Source organism: Osmerus mordax, chromosome 11, assembly GCF_038355195.1.
Source record: "Osmerus mordax isolate fOsmMor3 chromosome 11, fOsmMor3.pri, whole genome shotgun sequence".
Lineage (NCBI taxonomy): Eukaryota > Metazoa > Chordata > Actinopteri > Osmeriformes > Osmeridae > Osmerus > Osmerus mordax.
Window position 1 is genome coordinate 15,173,944 of NC_090060.1, and position 20,817 is coordinate 15,194,760.

A 20,817-nucleotide genomic window follows, 5' to 3' on the forward strand; every position below is an offset into this window, starting at 1 on the left:
CTCAGGGCCATGTGACTGGGACCCATGAGGTCCCTGCATCCCCTCCCCCCACCCTCCTGTTGAGAAATCAGCTGCAGGGAGAACTAGTGGGGACTGGGCCGGGGGTTAATGCATGACGAGACGGCAGCAATGCCAGACCATTAAGGTCACTGTGTCAGCATGGAGCTGGGGAGCAATTAATAGCGACAATAGGCTGTAAAAAAGAAACGAAAAAAGGAAGGGGGAAAAAAGATCAATCGATAAAGCGGAGAGAGAAAGAGCCTGGTAAGCAGAACGGTTGCCATCGTTACAGAAGCATGTATTCTACGGTGATGATGAGAATCAGGGACTGGTTACAAGACACGGGTATGGTGGGGCTAGTGACCATGGATTGGACTCACTACTATCTCACTCTCTCAATGTTTCACTCTCTCACTCTCTCGCTCTCTCACTCTCTCTCTCACTCTCTCACTCTCTCTCTCTCAGACACACGTATGCACGGAGAGGGATTGGATCCAGAAAGGCTCACCTGAGTGGCCTGTGTGTATGGGAGCACAGAGAGAGTTTAGCCGTTAGAGGCGTAGGGTCCGCCCCCACCCCGGATCCCCTCCTCTCAGACGCACAATGAGGTCGACAAGCGAAAAGCGCCCCGTTACAGCCTGTCAGGAAGATTCCCTCCCCGGTCGCACAGCAAGAGCTGCAGGCGCACACTCCTGTGCTCAGCTCACTGTGGATAAACCTACCTGACTGCCCTGTCAGTTGGCTAGGAGAGCCCATTGCCTTTTTGTGACAGCACATTAGCACAGAGAAGTGGGGGCACTATCATTTTAAAAGCTTCCATACAATTATTTCCAGAAACCCTCCACAGTGAGTCTTTCTATTAATACTCGAAGGCCCCCTTGTAGTAAAAGTCAACTCGCACAAATTGTTGTTCAACAAATACCCTTGACTTGGGCCCACTTTGAATCGTTCTGTACAGCTCTGTGCGGATGTGAGAGGATAATAACAGTCGTCGTGAGGCTGAAAAGAGAGATCTCCAGTAACAGCGCAGAACAGCCTTGATGATGGACCTTTTACCCCACAGCCACTTGACTCTGAAACAGCGCCAGCATTGACACACAGCATCAGAACAGTTTCACTTGTGGAAAATGTGCGCTTGGAAACGTCAGGACTGGCACAATGGAGTTTGGTCAACAAGAATGCCCATCACAAGTGCCTGGGACAAGGCTACAGTCAAGCTAACTAACCAAACTGTTTTAATTAAATCGCTCCATTAAAATTTCAATGGCTTCCTCTGTCTCTCCTGCCATGTGAGCAGGCTACACAGCTGTCGTGGGGCCAGCGTGAGATCCAGGCCCGCGGACCAGAAACAGCAGAAGACCGGATGAGAATGGCCCACAGCTAATTACATGTTCAAATCCCCCCAGCTTTCACACAGGAGACAAAGGCTACCATCATACTATCAGAGTTAGCGTGTGACAGGGTCCATCCACGCAGGTCCCCTAAGCACTAGTTAGAGGACTTTCCCTCCAGAGAGGAGGGGCATCCCACAGGACGGACCACCATACCTCCACGCCTATCCCATCTACCCTCTCATTTCCCCGTCTCTTCCCCTCAAATCTTCTTATAGGCCCAGAGAAGATTAAACAACCATCCATGTTATGGATGGTTGTTATCCCGGTGATAACGATGAGGACAGCCGTCACAACAATGCTCCGTCACCCCCCCCCCCCACCCCACGACCCCCTGACAGGCTGACGGTGAAGCCAAACCCCCCCAGGTTGGAGCTGTGTTGAGTGTGTGCTGCGTGTTGAGTGTGTGCTGCGTGTTGAGTGTGTGCTGCGTGTTGAGTGTGTGCTGCGTGTTGAGTGTGTGCTGCGTGTTGAGTGTGTGCTGCGTGTTGAGTGTGTGCTGCGTGTTGAGTGTGTGCTGCGTGTTGAGTGTGTGTTGGATGTTGAGTGTGTGTTGCGTGTTGAGTGTGTGTTGGATGTTGAGTGTGTGTTGCGTGTTGAGTGTGTGTTGCGTGTTGAGTGTGTGCTGCGTGTTGAGTGTGTGCTGCGTGTTGAGTGTGTGCTGCGTGTTGAGTGTGTGCTGCGTGTTGAGTGTGTGTTGCGTGTTGAGTGTGTGTTGCGTGTTGAGTGTGTGCTGCGTGTTGAGTGTGTGCTGCGTGTTGAGTGTGTGCTGCGTGTTGAGTGTGTGCTGCGTGTTGAGTGTGCGTTGCATGTTGTGTGCGTTGGATGTTGAATGTGCATTGGATGTTGAGTGTGCGTTGCATGTTGAGTGTGTGTTGCATGTTGAGTGTGTGTTGGATGTTGAGTGTGTGTTGCATGTTGAGTGTGTGTTGCATGTTGAGTGTGTGTTGCATGTTGAGTGTGTGTTGCATGTTGAGTGTGTGTTGCATGTTGAGTGTGTGTTGCATGTTGAGGGCTGAGCTGAGGGCTTCTCCCTGTTATGTGGCTTGCTTCAGCCACACAGACAGGACATTGTCAGAACTGCTTCTTCAAACTCAAGCTGCAGAACAAATACTTTTGTTTTCATGACTAAGACAGTGTTCTCCTTTGTAGAAGGAAGGACTGTGGTGTATGAAAGCTACATCAACAACAGCATGTTAGCATGAGGGGCCGATGATGAGAGTGTCTGTGACACATTAACACTCCAAACAGGACTTCAGCCATTCCGGTGAGAGGAGGAATTTTCTCAACCTCTGAGATACCATCAGTAACCGAGTCTGGGTAGTCTGGTGGCCTTGCCTATATTCTGGGTAGTCTGGTGGCCTTGCCTATATTCTGGGTAGTCTGGTGGCCTTGCCTATATTCTGGGTAGTCTGGTGGCCTTGCCTATATTCTGGGTAGTCTGGTGGCCTTGCCTATATTCTGGGTAGTCTGGTGGCCTTGCCTATATTCTGGGTAGTCTGGTGGCCTTGCCTATATTCTGGGTAGTCTGGTGGCCTTGCCTATATTCTGGGTAGTCTGGTGGCCTTGCCTATATTCTGGGTAGTCTGGTGGCCTTGGCTATATTCTGGGTAGTCTGGTGGCCTTGCCTATATTCTCCAGGAGTTTACCACAAGGTTTTACGTTCATCCTCATGCAAAATCCCCTTTCTTTTCAAGTAAAGAAGTGGATTAACTCCTATACACAAACAGAACCTTTAAATGTCGTCAGTCCCCCTGCATTCAGCCGCCCTGCCTTCCTGTCTTCCAGCTGATCCCCATGCCATGCCTTTCATTCCCAGGATGTTTAGAGGAAAAACGAATCTCGTTTCATCACAGCAGGGGTTTCCGTAATCCCGTAAATCCGACATGTTTTTTTGTCAGTGTGTGTGTGGGCGTGCGTGTGTGTTTGTTCAATCTCTGTGTAATTATAAAGCCTCTCATTTCTGGCAGTAACGATTATATAATTTTAACTGTACAATCGACAGACTATTACCATGAAATACCATCTCTGTCTACTGTACACATTTCATAACATTAGATAATGTCAGCTTCTACAGTGACAAAGCTTCAAATACAACTGAACGTCCATTTTAACAATGTGTAGCCAACATACCGGGGGGGGGGGGTTATAAATTATGTACTTATGTTGGTGCTTAGTGCTAAAACCCTCTTAAATCCTGGCACTCCTGTAAAGAAAAGAGAGTCACCATCACACTTGACTAAATGACTTTTTCTTTTCTCTTCAGGCAGAGGAGATTAGAGCAGACCTAAGTACTCTCCATCTCCACTCCAGTGGAAAGGTCTTCAGGGCCGAGCCGGCGACAGGAGACCGGAGGTGGTCAGCGGGCGAGGGAGCACCTCTGAGATGCCACACAGGCGTCCCCTGGACGGGCAGTAGCCGCAGGGGGGAGGGGGTGGTTATCCTACCGGCAGAACCAGATCCTCCAGGAGAGGCCCCCCCCCCCCCACACAGGCTCAGCTTGCACCTCGAACAAAAGCTTCTCACCTCAGGCCTCTCATTTGTCTAAAGAGGAGGGGTTAGCTAACTTCTTCCTCTACTTTCTCTGACTATCACACTGACACCCAGGGAGGTACAGGCTGTACTCTTCCCTGGTCGAGTGTCAGGGATCTCCTGTCTAATGTGAATGGGGCCATGGCAACGCCTCGTGTCAGACCCAACACAAGATTAGCTGAGCACGGTTAAGGAAGATTATGTCGGGTAGAAAGCTGTGTGACTTTTCAAATGATATGCCTTGTCATAATCTTAAGGCAAGGTCACTTAAATAAGCCCCCACCACCACCCATTAAAAATAGATTGTGTGTGCATGAGGGAGAAAGTTTCATTTTGTGAATGAAAATATCATTCTAATGTCTGAACTGAGTAGAATAGGGTTAAATATGTGTTGGACCTGAAACAGTGTTGTTGTGTGTGACTATGTCATGCCTCCTGGCCATGTTCCACTAAATGCCACCTGTAAAATCCTATCCGACCACCATCAACAGGACTTGCCAATGACCACTGACAGCCTAATGTGACACGACCACGCCTGACTATCTGAAGGTCACAGGCATCAACAGGAGAGCGGAAAAATATGCCTGATTGTCAGCCAGCCATGATGATTGTCAGCCAGCCATGAAAGCAGTCGACACGGAGAGATTATCTCAATGGCTTCACATTCAAATTGTCCAAGCCTGTCCGGACTGTGTTAGGACTTTACAGGAGACTTGCTTTAATACCCTCTCCTCCTGGGAAAAACACGTTTTCATGAGTCTTTTTTTTTTTACTGTGCCGGAACGGGCAGAAATGAAGCAAACAGAAGAAGCACCACTGCAAGTGTGTGGGTGGCTATATGGCTGCTTCCTCCTAGCGCTCTCCTCTGCCTGTCCTCAAACTAAATCTCGCCATAATGAAATGTTTGACTGACATAAAACCTCATTGGGTAATGCACTATTTTTAACAGCATATGCAGTAGAAACATGATTCAAATTGCAATTGCTCTAAACCCAAAGTGTAATTTACAATAATAATCTATTATATATTCTAGAAATATCATCTGTATACTGAGCAATATGTGATGATTAGATATTGCTAGTATGGAGACTACAAGTCATGTTTCACGATAGTAGTTCATGACTACGTAATTACATTCACTCCTCTGCAGTTCTCCCAGCTCTCGCTGGGTTGACATTTGTGAGCACAAGCCATCTGTGAGCTAATTCACACAGTCTTGCCACGATCAAAAGGTTAGCAAAATATCAATTCATTTTCCAAATGTCAACTTTGTTTCTCAGCACTAACACTGGCCATTATTAAAGGGTAATAAAGCGTTAAAGTGTATGTTCTCAGGGCATGAGGGATGCATTACCATCAGCTCTCATGGACGCTACAGTAACCTGTCATTTATCTGTGGAAACCTGACGGGAAGTTAGAATAAATACAAATACCAAACGCCTGTCTGCTGATGTCTAGTCGGTGCTTTGACTTTGAGGATTCAGTAGTAGAGCATGTTTATTTGTGTCAAAGGCAGTTTCTAAAACAATACAGAACAAATAGGCCTTGCTCCACGGCTGCACCACAAAAAGTGATTTGAGGTAGACGGCATACAGACGATGACTCATCAAAAAACCACTGGCACTTGTCTGATTCCAGTTAAGTCTGTTCTACCCTCACAACAAACAACGTCTCCCCAAAGAGTCGAGCCACCTGCTGGAACACTAAACACAGAGGGAGATGTGGAGAGGGGGAGGCCGAGAAGAGAGGGGGAGACCATCTGCAGATATGGTCCAAGCCTCTGAGGCATCATAATCCATCCTTAAGTGTGTGTGGGGGGGTGGGGTGCGGGGGGGGGGGGGGGGGGGGGGCGGGGCTTGCTCTTCCCCACAATCCCTCTGGCACGTCTCCCTTCATCAACGCCCTGGGCAAGCATGCTTCGTCAGGAGAGGAACTGCGAATCTTCTACAAACTGCATAGCCTGCACAACATCAGAAAGGCCTCTTGTTGTACTCTTAAAATGGTCAGCTGGATACAAATTACTGAGAACTATGATGCACCATGAGTCATGTCATGGCTTCCGTGTACGCCCTGACCTTGAATGGTGATATACAGTTTAGCAGACAGGTTTATGCACTTGCTTCACTGAGTTGAAGGAATATCTATCCTGTGGAAGACGACGTGGAAGTGGATGAATCCTGTTATCCTTTCACAGACTGCATCGCATCACTGTACATACAAGCCTTGAGTGGATCTCAAATAAACAAATTGATTGAAATGCAATGCATGCTCGGATCATTTCACCGGACGATTTCATCCCTGGGATTAAACCCTGTATGCTGGGAGGTACAGGAAAAATCAATTCAATTTCATTAAGTCCTGCTGATCTGGACCTAGGGTGGGGAGGGGGGAGGTGAAGAGAACGAGGGCCATCAATCCTGCACGGAGCTGAGCTCTGCATGCATGACTGCAACCGCCCTCACACCCACGGCAGCAGAGAAGAAGCAACGACGACTGGCTGAAGAAAAGCCCCCTGAGCCTTCGTCGCTCCTTGGAGCACTTGACATGAACTCACGAGGAACCCATGAGGGCTCGGGGAGGGCATGAAAAGGATGATAGGGTTCCGTTTCATCTGGAGAGGGTTGGCTTCCGACTCGGGGGCTGGTGAAAATCCGGAGCTTTACGATGACACACATGCAGTCAGTCTCTGCTGCGGTGCTAAAAGCTGATGTCAAGGTATTGGATGTGTAAATCACCCCCCTCTCTGCTTTACTGCCCTGCCACACACACACACACACACGGTGGCTAACTGAAGCACTGGACATGAGGGGGGTGGTTGGGGCACGTGTGATCTTCAGTTGCCTCAAATTAGGGTCTGCACTAAATGCATTTATCCCACACATAAATTAAAGCTGTTTTAATTACAGATGGTTGATCTAATTTTAGCTCAGCTTTTAGGGGGCAGGAAGGGGGGGGGGGTTGCCCTGGCGTCTGTCTCTGAAGAGATACAGAGCTGCTGCACTAATCCTGGAGAACACCACCATGGAGCAGAGGGGGCTGGAGAGTGCCACAATGTTGACCGCTCACGAAAAAAAATAAAAAAAAAACACGAGAGAGAGACAGTCATGTCCATCATTAAACCACTGGGCTCATGCTGCTGTCCTTCCACATGACCACAGTCTCACAAAGAAAAGTCGTCTCCTGAATCTCAAGTCTCACTGGAGGTATGTGAAAGCCTCTAACCAGCTCCTGGCTAATCTCAGGTACTCTGTGGCAGAATATCTGACGGATGGATGAGTGTAGGTTGATCATTTTAATCCTGAGCCAAGAGAAACACATGAATACAACTCCCTGCCTGGAGGATAAAGCCTTAGTGCTTAAAGTGTGCTGCCAGAACAATCAGCTTCTTGCGCACTGAAAAGTTAAGTGCTGCTCTACGTTTTGGAGAGACAACACTAGCTAGGAAAGACTTAAAGAACAAATATATGATTCAATATTTTTATTTTTAGAATCTGACACTTGAGTTGCCTAGTTACGCCTTCGCAAGTTATCATGAGTGAGGTTACCACTGACGAGATGCATTTCACGAAGACGTCTTCACCTCGCAAAAGTGCCCAGAAAAGCAGCGCATTCATCACTTGCTGACATGATGAATGTTTGGTGAAATACAATCTCAACCAAGCCTTAAGTCAACAGCTATAAACCAAGCCTGTTGATAACACACAGGGGAGGGAGAGTGAAAAACACGCCCCAGGTCAAGGATTCAGCTCCATCCACACATATTCCATGAACATAATCTTCCTCTTGTCTCACGTTTTTTTTTCTGTGAGTTTTAAAATCCCTACGTACGACTCTCCCCAGAAGCCAAGAAAGGAGCTTCTCTTTGAAGACCAAGATATGGAAATTACAGCAGAGCATCAATCACCAGCCACTTAGTCCAGTCTTTACACTGGGTTTGCTGGAAGGATCTCCAGTACCTATGAAACATGTGAGCGAGATCATCTAAGGGAATCAGTTGGCTGAGCGGTTAGGGGATCGGGCTCGTAATCTGAAGGTTGCCAGTTCGATTCCCGGCCGTGCAAAATGACGTTGTGTCCTTGGGCAAGGCACTTCACCCTACTTGCCTCGGGGGAATGTCCCTGTACTTACTGTAAGTCGCTCTGGATAAGAGCGTCTGCTAAATGACTAAATGTAAATCTAGCCACTAACCAAAGTAAAATGTGCCCTGGGTCCCTGTCCTGATTTACCTGTGAACTGACATCACAGACAACATTTTACAGTCATTTACTCTTTCTGTTGGTTCAGTACACTCTTTAGCGAATCCATAATTTTTGTGCTTGCTGACGCACAGGAAGAGGATGTGCTCAGCTGCTTGGATGACCATCCCCCATGGGATAGGGCTGCACTCATCATACATGTCTGATACTTATCACAGTGACTGTCAATCCTAGGGTTAACCGGCAGGGATGACATGAATCATAAGCAAATGTTTTCCACAGAAACAGGAAGAACTATGGTGAAATGCCAAATTCACGTATCCTTCTCCCACAATCTAATGCACTTCCCTGGTGGTGGGCCTGGTCATTTAAAAGCAAGGCAACTCACAACAGAAGCGGTCAAGAATTATGTGGACAACAATGCCAAGCAGCCAGGCTCTCAGGCCCACATTAGCATTGCTAATCCAGAGAGCGGGTGACTAAAGGCGGATTACCTTGCCAGCACCACGCTCCCTCTCCCCTCTCTTCAGGGCAGCAGGTGGGCTGGCCAGATAATCCCAGCAACCAATAACGTCTCATGGACAACTGCTATTTTGATTAGCCTTCATCTGTTCCTCCTCTACACACTGTGCTATGTGCTGTCAGGTTGCTGATGTTAACCAAGCCAGCCTTGTGGGACTTAAAGGGCAAACCTATCAGCCTTATGTAATTCTGAGAGTCAACTTTAACAGAACCACGCAGGTCCTAGTTAACGTCTTGCTTCGTCTGACAACAACACACCATGTCTGGAAGGGAAAAACACACACAAGTTATAATGCTTCCAGTCTGACTAAAGGCACATGGTTAAGAAATTACAAACTGTGCCATCAGCTATTCTTAGCCGGACTTCCTTTCTAAGTGATTCAGCTTTTACAGACTGATTCACTACGACAGGCCTTCGGCTTAATGTTGAATGCTCGTGATCACTATCAAAAGCCTTCACGCGTCTGCGAGGGCCTATTGTGGGGTTGTATTTGCGTCAGCTCCGGGTACAACAATGGGCACTAGAAACGTTTTCACTCATGCCCCTTCAACAGTCCTCCGGCTACACAATAGTCTGCCTGGGTACTTCTGAATGGAGACGCGGAAAACTTTAAAACGTTCTATTTCATTAAAGAGTTGAAGGGTCTTCTCTCTTTTAACCTTGGATATACAGCTAATATACTGCAGTGTGGCTGTCCCACCTCGATGATTTAACTACAGTAAGGCCCATAGAGAGTCCTGCCTGCCCCCTGAGTGCAGAGCTGACTGTTTGGAAGTGCGTGCATGTGATACCGGGTGTGTGCATGCTATTTTCATGTGTGCAGTTGTTTGGGAGGCTTAATTTCACTCACTCCCAATGGGAACATCTGTGGAAAAATACAGTCACACCCCATGCGCTGCATTGTCTATTAATTACAGAGCTGTTTGAGCAAGATGTCTCAATCCTACAGAAAAGACACGAAGACAGGGGGACAATGCTAATGCTAGCGAATAGCTTACAAGCCATGAGTCAGGTCTATGCGGTTAGCGAGCAAGTCAAACTGCCTGTTTATCTGGTCCCTTCATCTTGCACACACAGAGAGCTGTGAAGAACATGTAGGGGCGTGATGAACTGAGAGGACACTGAGAGGTGAAGTTAATGATTTGATTCCCCGCAGATTCTCTGATCCCTAACAGTGTGACCTGCCTCCATATGAGTCACTGTCATTAGTGGAAGGCAGGGAGCGCACGACCACGCGTCCTCCCTGACTCACCAGCTTCCTCTCTGCCTGAAAACTGGCCAAACTTTCCGCCTCGCCTTTTTTGCAAAACTTAACTCGCTTTATCAACACGACTTGCCATCAAAAGGCCTTCAAAAAGGTTGCCTTCATCTGGAACTATCCTCGGTGACATTATGTAATGCATAAAAACAGCATTACATAATCTACTCTTTATGCCTCACCTGCGTTTCCTTTGATATGACAGCAGGGAAGTTCTCCCTCCTGATTTGTTAGTAAGCTGATGTGTCGCTGTGTGGCTAAGCTGAGTACAGTTCCTTACTGACGGAAACACATTTGGAGAGGCCTGGCCTTTTGTGTCCATGGTAACTGGTACAATGTGCTACGCTGCAATGTGCGGTACCCACTCCTTCACTCCTCTCACACCCCAGGGCGCACCTCCCTCCTCTCAATCACCAAGTATCCCACTCACGCACCATTTTCTTGTATGTATTGAACATGGTTTTGGGAACATGGAGATGGCATGGTCGTATGTGCGTAAGTTTGGCACCTTGTTGTTCTGTTTAATCCTATATCCTTCAGGTGTATTAAATTCTTCCTTTAAAGGGAGTCAGGTGGCTGAGCGGTTAGGGAATCGGGCTAGTAATCAGAAGGTTGTTCGATTCCCCGCCAAGCAAAATGACGTTGTGGCCTTGGGCAAGGCACTTCACCCGACTTGCCTCGGGGGAATGTCCCTGTACTTACTGCAAGTCGCTCTGGATAAGAGCGTCTACTAAATGTAAAAAATAAAATAAAAATAAAATAAAAATGAAATTCCCCCATATTCAGTTAGTTAATTCTTCCTATGTTAGTTTGTGTGTAGTAACCTGTTCCTTTGGTTTCCTATATCGCTTCCTCACACAGATTCCCCATTCAATGATTTCCACCCCAAGAAGTTATAACTGTAAATAAAGTGGAACCTTTATGTTTGCCTGCTGCTCACTACACTGCTGCTCAAGTCCACTCTGACCAGTGTACCATGGTCTTAACATCACACCAGCCCACTTTCCACCCTTCAACACAGTAATGGTAAGGTGTGGTTCTTTGTGTGAAGGATACAGCGCAGCAAACAGACAAGGGTTTGTAGTCTAGCCACTGGCACACACACACACACTCGATAAGGTCTGGAGCTTGTTTCCAGACATGCTGTGGCTCCCGTTCTCCTTATCAACACGTCTGGAGCCCATGTGCATTCAGAGAGAAGTGAAAACAATCCAATGAGGAAATACAATCCTGTTCTCCTCCTCCCTGCTTCCCTGCTTCCCTGCTCCTTGTCCCACTCCCAATCCAGCCATGCACGCAGGCGGCTGGCCACCCCCAGCGCTTAGCCGCAGCTAAATCTCCGTTCGAGGATGCTTTTTCTTTGTGAAATCAGGCAAGGCGCTGACGTCATCCGGTCTCCTTTGTCTCCTCACGCCAGGGCAGCAAGCCTCCTGTTGCAGGCATTCTGAAGCCCGGACAGACACTGACATGAATGTGACAGGCGTTTACAACGAGCAGGAGAAAGAGAGCGACGAGGGGGAAACCAAGAGAAGAATTAGCCATGTGGATTTATGCACAACAAAAACACGCCTCTGAGGACCACTTCGGCTTTGCGGTCCGAGGTCACTCTGGGTCTGTCGCTGGTCACACTTCGGCAGGGTAACCTTGATAATCTGTGGATTTTAAAGGGTCCTGATGAAAGGTTTTTACCACCAGGATGGGCTCATTGAAATATAAAATCTCTTATTCAGGTCAAGACAATCCTGGCCATGATGGGCAGTATCAAGTCACTACACCATAAGAAATCTAGTAAAAGAATAACAATCACCAGGGTATAATTCATATGTATAATTTACATGGAGCCCAATTTATATTAAGTCTAAGTCAAACTGAGACGGGATGAAATAGGACATGAATGGGAAGGTGAAAAGGACAGGGCGCGCTGCTAGAACGTTCTCCCCTCCTGAACGAGCCCAGTGAACGATGCAGCTGGACACACACATGGACCGTGTCACTTCCTCCACTTGGCTGTGTCACTTCCTCCACTTGGCTCTTTCACCAGATCAATACACCGTCTGTGCAGGGGGAGGAGGAGGTGTGTGTGTGTGTGTGTGTGTGGGGGGGGGCTTTGTGGAGAGTTGACATATATGAAACTGATCTGCCAGGGAGATGCAAGGATGCCACACACACACGCTTGGTGCAACCGGTGGAGATGAGAGTCGTTAGGCTGTTGGTTAAAGGCCTGAACCACCACAACCCTGTCTGATGGCATTAGAGGCCAGGGACAGAGGAGGGTTGGGGAGGCCAGGAAGGAGGTCCCCCCCCCCCAGGTCCTTTTCTAAATGGAGCAGCTTGGTGAAGCGGAAGGACCAGTAGTGAATAGTCAATGATCTTACCATCGACGAGGGCCCCCGCAACAATAAACGACTTTAATCTGCAGTATGTGTGTATACCTTTAGCGAGGAGCTTAACTGCTCTGCTAGCACCTGTTCTCATCCATAGAGAAGCCTTTCATTGGGACAGGTGCCTCACTGGACCAAGACAGCCCCCCCCCCCTCCACCCTCAACACACACACACAAACTCTGGCTTCCTGCTTTCCCTCTCCCACTCGGTCCATCTTGGCCCAGCTGCTCTCTATTCAGTACCCAGACACAGATTCCTCACATGCCTGCTCCACGGCCCAGTAACCAGAGGCACTGGTCACTTAGTGGCCCACCCCAACATGACCCCACCCCCACCCCCACATACCCCCTCTACCCACCCACCCCCACATTAACCCCATCCACGTCTCTAAACCATGGAATATTGATGTCATTCCATCTTTAGATAAGAGAAACCGTATTAAAATGAATGAGCATTAATATTTGGGAATGTGAATAATTTACATGATTAATATCTGTGGGAGTCTGAACATTAGTGTGTGCATGCGTGTGTGCATGCGTGTGTGCATGCGTGTGTGCATGCGTGTGTGCATGCACAAAGCATGTTTGTGCTCAGTGCAGTGACCTGTGCAGAGACAGATTGGGGGAAGTCGATTGGCACGACAGGGAGCAGGGCGCAGATGCGGGCGAGCTGAGGAGAGCGACGGTCTCAAACAGCTAAGCTCAGTGCGTACCCTGGCCCTCTACACCCACCCTATTCCCACCAGGACCTTGAATCAGCCGTTACTGTAATCTGCCCCACCGTCCACTCTCCCCCTGGCAGCTTCCCTCGCTTCTTACAATCCTTAACCCTTGTGTTATCGTCGGGTCATTCTGACCCATCAGTCATTGTGACCCACCGTCGTATTGCGACAAATTTACCGCATACAAAAACAAAGTGAAGCCTTTTCTTTTAACCGTTGGGCTGTCTCAGACCCCCCACATTGCAACGGTTAAAAGAAAATTATTTGTATTTGTTTTTGTATTGGGTAAAATTGGGTAAACACAACGATGGTTCGTTATGAACCTTTGGGTCATGTGACCCGAAGGCAGCACAAGGGTTAAGTCTCCTTCCTCGACCCTACACTGTTCGTTAACACTCAACTAAACGCGCAACCATAAAATGTGCTGCCTCGGAGAAGATGACTCTCCCGCTAATGGCAGTTAAGGAGTGAGTCAGACACCAGGAAGACATGCGATTAGCTATATAATAATATATTCTTACTGAATGAAGACACAGAGTCTGCTATGGAGGGGTTGCGGCAGATTATACGTGTTGTTGGGGCAACAGACTAGGCCGAGAGGACTTGAACACGGTGTTATCTGAAGTTCTTCCACATAACATGCATACCCATGTACATGTAGGCACTGGCTAGCCATGGTGGAGGCTTGGGGCCAGCTGGCAGGCCTCCAGCGATAGGGCTGGGCTTAGGCAGCCTGGCCCTCGCCTGCTGCCCATGTGAATGGCAAGGTGCTCCACTGCAGATCTGGAATGCTTCCCTTGCTCTCGTTTGGCTCGCCAGTCTGGGAGACCCGGTTCAATAGGACCTCCTATAGCCGTGGACAAGCCAGGACATGTCTCCAACATGGTCTAGGCAGCTTCGTGCACTTTTTGTTTGCAAACTCTCCTTTTGTGTGACAGATACAATGGCGTTCTGAACTGACGTGGAGAGGGAGAGAGGGCATCAGCGCTGGAATGTGACCTGGGCATTAGAAGAGGTTAGACCTTTCAATGGGGGAGAAAATCTAGCGAGGAATTTTAAGTGCTCTGCTTTTTTAAGAAGTGTGAATTTCACCCCCGTATGTAGGAACTTTCACACACATCGGCTTGAAATGCTTGCAATTAGCACAAATACCTTAAAGCTCAAGATATTCTGATCATTCTTTATCCGGAACACTTAGACTTAATGAACCATGCTCAAATCTCACACACACGCACGCACACACACGCACAGCTTCACAATATTTCTACGTGGCTGACCCATCTGAATGTGGGAGCTATGCAGCTGTCTAACACTGTCAGAAGACTTTCTCTCAGAGATGTCATCTCACACAGCTGGACCTCTGGAGGCTCTTAGCTTCCTCCTGAGGGGCCCTCGCAATGACATCATCCCGCAGACCTGGCTCTCATCCCCCCGTCCCCGTCTGGAGGATGTGGGTTCTTTTGGGGGAGTGCTTAACGAACAAGAGATTATATTCAACCGACATCCTGAACATGAAGAAGTGTGCAATTTTAGTTGAACTGATGTGTGTCTTCTCTGGTTACAGCACATTTATCATGTCTTGCGAAACCTAAACATTTATAATCTCCAGGAGATTTAGACACGCCAACCCTTAACCCACATTTGCACACAGGTACTTACAGAAATGCTGACAAGGCTGAAATACACCATTGTACACTGTGTTTGATGGACAAAACAGAAACCTGTTATCGAGGCAATAGAAATTCCATAGAGGTTGTCTGGTTTCTGGTAGGCTGTCAGACAACAACTGAGTATTCAACTGCAGTTTGTTGCATAAAAAAAAAAAATTGTAATGGACCAATGGTTCCAACTGTTTATCTTTTGGAAAAACAATTTAGCGATGTGAACAGCTAAAAAGTGTCCCAGTGTATAGACAAGGGTCTTTCATGTCCCCTCTATATGTCATAAAAGCCACTCTGTCCGTTGAATAGACAGATAAGCTGGACACAGTTGTCATTCTGCACCTGTAGTTCTGTTTGAAGAGGGTTATTTGTACTTCGCCAGGTGCTGTGTTTTGGCAGGTCAGGTTTAACGGCTGACGATAGACCTCAGAGAGCAGTGAACTGACACACAATGGGGCCTGGTTCAAAGTCTGTGCACGTGTGAGGAAAGGTCAAGGTTCACCTGGAACACATTTATCAAATGTTGTCTACTTTGGCCCTTTGCTGTTGAAAATCCAGGCCTATACACAAAGATATATGCGGCATCAACAGCCAATCAGGTTGCTGCATAGTACAATACGGCTGTACAGCTACTCCTACAGTATGTAAATATGGTACTTGGACCCGACTACAGGTATTATTAGTAGGACTGGTTCTGAGCGAATTCAACAGGGCCTCAGTTCCTTTTTGTTGTAACCGTCTCTCTAAAGATGTCTCTCCTCACTGTTTCCGCCTCAGTGATTCTAGGCTGTTTCCAGCTCTGTCCCAGTAGTTCACTTTACATCAGTCTGTGAGGCCCTCCACCACCCAGGGCGAAGGCCAGGGGCCTGGGCTTTCACTACGCTGACTGCCCTGTCCCCCCCCCCCCTGTCCCATGCCCACACACGCACACACCCACCCGCCTGACGCTCCTTGAGGTCAGTCATGGGGGGATAGGATGGAGGGGGGAAACATCCTTCCTGGTTTTCTTCCTCCTCCTCCCAGGATCAGGTGCAGCATGAATGCCTCAGGACACCTGTTGGGGACTGTGAGGGCTCTGTGTGGAACCAAGGGGATGGGAGAGCGGATGTACAGACAGCTATTCATCTACAACCCTTGGCAGTGAGGACCTACACGCACATGCACACACACACACACACACACGCACAAAGGCCCAGCTGCCAGAGTGTGCCTGGCTGACACACAGCACTGGGCACCAGTACTACCGGATCTCATTCACTCCTTAAAGAGACACTCGCTAGCTGACACTCGCTAGCTGACCAGTCAAAAAGCCTCCATTCTTCATCCCATAATCAATTAAACACACAGAGGACAAAGTCTATTCATCTGCCTTTAATGAAGAGAAATGTCACTAACCCAGTTTCCTGAGACAACCTCTCTCTATCTCTCTGTCGTCGGAAACCACATAAATCATTCCCCTTTTTTTTTCCCCTCCGAACTCATCCCCGCTTCGCAATAAGGTCTTTGTGGACTCGTTGAAGAACCACTCTCTTTTCCAAACAGTGGAAAAAAGGGAGTGGAGGAGGTGGAAGGAGGGCAGAGAAAAGTGGCGAGGCTGTGAGGATGTCCGTGATGGAGATTTAGAGGGCCCTCAGTGTTCTTCTCTTGTGTGTGTGGGAGCCTACACAGTCCTGCATCAGCAAAACTCAGAGAAAGTGTGTCAATGTTAAATGAATCATCATCCCTCCTAAAACACTCCAACACATATTTCTCAATTTCCTGGCCTACGGGGAGGAATAATAATAATCAACCCATGGCTGATTCCCATATTAGAATCTAAGCTCTGCAGGACACCCGAGGAAGACAGAAGTTACAGTGGCTCAGTGTTGAGACCCAGGAAGAAGTTAGGGAGCAGAACCAACCAATTACAGCCATGTCAAGACCAGGCTATAGCCCTGGATTCCCACGGAGACGACACACTAGCACGTGTGACACGGCTTTGGCTCACAGACACTAAGCCTGGATGGATCACTGTATGAAGTCTAGCATGTGGAGCGCACAGCCATGGCTTCAGTCATCTCCAGCCCTGAATCATGGTTCTCAATAATCATTTGTTCTCTTTTGCTAACAAGGCCAGGAATGAATTGCCCAAGGTTTGCCCAAGCAGCTTGCATTGCTGAGGAATGTGAGTCAGAGTAGATAGCAGGAGAGATAAGCCGCTGGGTAGGTCTCTGTGCCCCGTGACTCTGGGTGAGCCTCCAGGCCTAGTGCTGTATACATACAGCACTAGGCCCCCCCCCGATGCGGAAACGCAGGCCATTAGCATCACATGCTAACAAGCGGGCAGACTGGCTGCCTCTCCGGTCCTTTTCGTAACAATTGCATGACTCTGCAAATCACTCAAGTCCAACTGTCAACTGAAATGTTGTTTGTTCCACAGTTGGGAAAATGCACACAGAAACAGTTGATGAGAAAACCACATACATTAGCAGATTCATACTTCTGCAACATGGTTAGATTTTCAGCCAGAAGGCAGATTGTGGTAAGTGCAGGTGGGTCCTGAAGACACTGTTGGAGCTGTCAGAGTCAGAAGAGGATGGCAAGTCTGGGCTGGCACTAACACAGCCTATCGTGGTAAAGGAACTACACTGTTACACAATGTCTACAAGTCTCAATTAAACTCCTTTAGCTTTGACACACACTGCTCAGAATCATTCATGCTCATTTAGGCAGACTTCAATGTCTACACCCTCTGTTGGCATTATTCATTCATTAAGACAATGGAAATGCACTCAGTGAACTTGGCTAGTAAAAAGGCTATTACTGAGTTGATCAATTAACTACTTTCCGCTTATGGGTGTAATTAATGGAGGGGATTATGCCAAATGGCCCATATATTTTGCCAATACAGTGCCGTGTAAAGCACAGGTGTATTGTTGTCTATAGACAGTGTTTAATAGTATATCAACCATAACATCCTACAAAGACAATTGTTAAATGCATTAAAATCCAAAGTCAAATGGAAAATAGAGGAACATTAACCATACCATACGTCAAAAATAGATTTGCTGCCTTTAACATTGTCTGGTTTTGAAAAAGGTATTTTAAACCCAGCTGACTCATAAACCATTTTTGGGGGGTTCCAAGTCCCTGTAGCTTAGACGTGACCTCTCGAAACCCAAGCGTATTATTTTTATACCCGACAGAGAGCACTCTCATGTCGAACACTCAGTATCACAAAGAAGAAGAAGCCTTGAGTGGGATGTTCAGGATCAGCGGCTCATTCACTCTTCACTGAGAATGAAAACCCAGACAGGAAGCTCTGAGGTGAGCAGGACAAAACGCTCCCGCTAGTCATCGATCAGACATAGTCTTCCTCATTCGGCCTCGTCTCAGACTGCCTGTACTGACTCCATTCTGGAGCTCAGTACATTCTGGTAAATTCTGACCATTCTGGAGCTCATTACAGTGGGTAATCTAGGGCCTTGAATTAATTAAGCATTTATTACTTGTTTGCTTTGAGTGCATATCAACTTTTCTTGGATATGGAACCAAAAAGTTGAAAAAAGCAAAAACTCTTTCTGTATAATTTAAAGCTGGGTCTATGTCAGGGGAGCACTTATCTGCCTGAACCAGACCATCAACATCTGACAGGTTTACAGTGTGCAACTGGAAGAGCCTTTCCTTCATTGCCTAAATCAGTGTAGAGGAGAAGATAAGACAACGACCATGTGTGAAGACAGAGAGTCCACTTCTGGTCATCTCTGGTGAGTGAAAGTGAAGACAAACTGAAACATCTTTAAACTTTAAAAACAAACAAGACTGCCCATCGTCTTGTCAAGCGGATACACAAAATACATTTTCTTCCCAGGTTATTGCGAAAAGGGTACGACGATCTAAGTGATGTCTTTACACTTCCCCTTGCACCACCAGCACGGTCTAATGAGCCTTGGAGAATTTCTAACAGGGCAGACCAGAGGCTGGAGTGATGAGGGGGGAGGCTGAAGAGCCTCACATGAGGCTGTCTGAGGAACACAGCCTCTAAGTCAGAATCAGAATCAGGTTGGGTTTTATTCGCCATGAAAGTTTGCACAGACAAGGAATTTGCTTTGGCAGGAAGGTGCAAACATTAAACATACAGGAATCTAAAATTAAAATATGAGGACTAACTATACTAAGGGTACATAATTAGCAATGGAATTAGGTTAAAATAAACTATACAATAAAATATAAAATAATAAGTGAAAGGTCCCCTCTCCTTTCAGCACCCTGGAGCCCTCATTCCAACGGAGGGATCGCTTTAATCCCCCCTCCGAGGCAGTCCCAATGCCTCTGTTACCCTCCCTCCCCTTGACCCAAAACCCAGGCACACAGCCTTAGGGCAAAAACGCAGACAGGGTAGGGGGACTGGGTCCCCTCTGCCTGGGTGAAAACACACACACACACGTTAACACGCATGCATGCACACACATGTGTACAGTAAGTACATACCCTGGGCGTATAAATGGGAACAAGCACAAAGGCAAGCACACACAGTTGTTGCATCTTGGGCTACCCTGGACCGCACATTGAGATAATTGTTTGCATGTGATGCCAATGTCTGGAAAATCAAGGCGCTAAAACTTCAATCATCACAACCAGACTGATCACAACTTTTTAGATCTACACGATCAGATCATGACAAGTTAGGAGTTTATTCACAGTAAACAAGCATTAACTGTTTAATCTTGGTATCTTAGAACTTCAATGTTTACAAAGGAAGTCTCAAGATCAAAGAAGGTTGTTTAAGACACAGTTACTGTGGCATAGCCTACTAAGAGATGTTTGACTGCCCGTTGGGCCAATTTGAATTTAATTATGGAAAATCGATATGGATTTGCATATGAGGAACATAACAAAGGTGCCTCTGATGACTGGTTCATGAACTTGATTTGATATTAGATTAAACCAGGGAGTCTATAACAGTGTCAGTCAAAGGAGAAAAGCTAAACTTATAATTTGCAGAGTTCAAATATGTGATAATACAACCATAACTGCATTCTTCGTGTTTCCTGTCTGTTGATTATCCTGCAAGGGTAAAGGGCACACCTACCTACAGATACTCTATTTATTGTTGTCTTACCGAAACTGGTCATGGATGTATTGCAGTTTCTGTCATCGTCCACCGTCTGTTTTACCTCTCTGTCATTCATCAGTGTGACCATTTACCTGCATGTTTAATCTCCCCGCGTATCTGTCCTTTTCACAAACAATCGTCTTACCTTAAAAATTCTTGCAGACATGTGTCACAAAATCGGTGGCCACAGGTAGAGACTTGAACAGGCTCACGCATTGCTTTACTGCACAAGGGACATTGAAAGCGTCTCTTCGGTTTCTCCAGAAACTTGTAATCAAACCCCGGCATTGCTGCTGGATCCGCAGATGTGAGATACAGGTAAATGTGTCTTTACTCAATGTCCGTGTTTTCAATGTAGGGTATGATAATGCACTACTGATGTTGATGGCCGCCCTCAGCGCGACGCTCTGCTCTTCATGTTCGTTCTGCTACCGATCGGCGAGACTAGGGTTTTGACCGTATTCAGCTTCTTCTCTTCGTCCGGGTGACTGAGTGCATGGAAACAAAAGGAAGCTTCGACTGTCCAACCGTTGTGACAAATATAAACGGACGACAGAAATGATCGACAATCCCCTATTTGTTAGGTCTAGCCAAATACGGTGATATTTTGTCTTAAGTTCTGGTTACCTCTGCTCTGTACTAGCACGACTGACAGGCAGCAGACAATGCTTTCATCCCATCTGTTTAGGTATATCTATAACCCCGCCTACTGCTTGCAGGAGGAGTCAAATGTGAAATACCATACTCTTCCGTATGCCTCTTTCTGCCCTGGGTCAATATCACGACAAATAAATCTGCATTTATCTTTTCTTTGATTTATTAGGTGTCTGTTATTTAGCTTTCATGCGACAAGGGGATATTTAAACAGTCTAGGACGTAAGCAAATACACTCTGGAAAAATCCCAGACTCTAACAAACAATACATGGTTGTAATGTGATTTTATATGTAATTAACCATCTCATACCTGATCTAGTCTTTTTTTTTTTACAATTAAATCCATAGATTAATTGACTACATGGATCTTGGACACATGATCTACAATTAGAGGCAGGCGCC

At 47.1% G+C, this 20,817-nt stretch overlaps 1 protein-coding gene across 1 annotated transcript in view; it reads right to left on the reverse strand.

Moving 5' to 3' along the window:
• Window positions 1-20,394, reverse strand: part of traf4a (tnf receptor-associated factor 4a) — a 30,252-nt gene extending 9,858 nt beyond the window's left edge. The window contains exon 1 of the mRNA XM_067246996.1: window positions 19,906-20,394. Within this exon, the coding sequence (XP_067103097.1) occupies window positions 19,906-20,048 (143 nt within the window). The 5' untranslated portion in view covers window positions 20,049-20,394. The remainder of the gene's footprint in view (window positions 1-19,905) is intronic.
• Window positions 20,395-20,817: the final 423 nt, after the last annotated feature.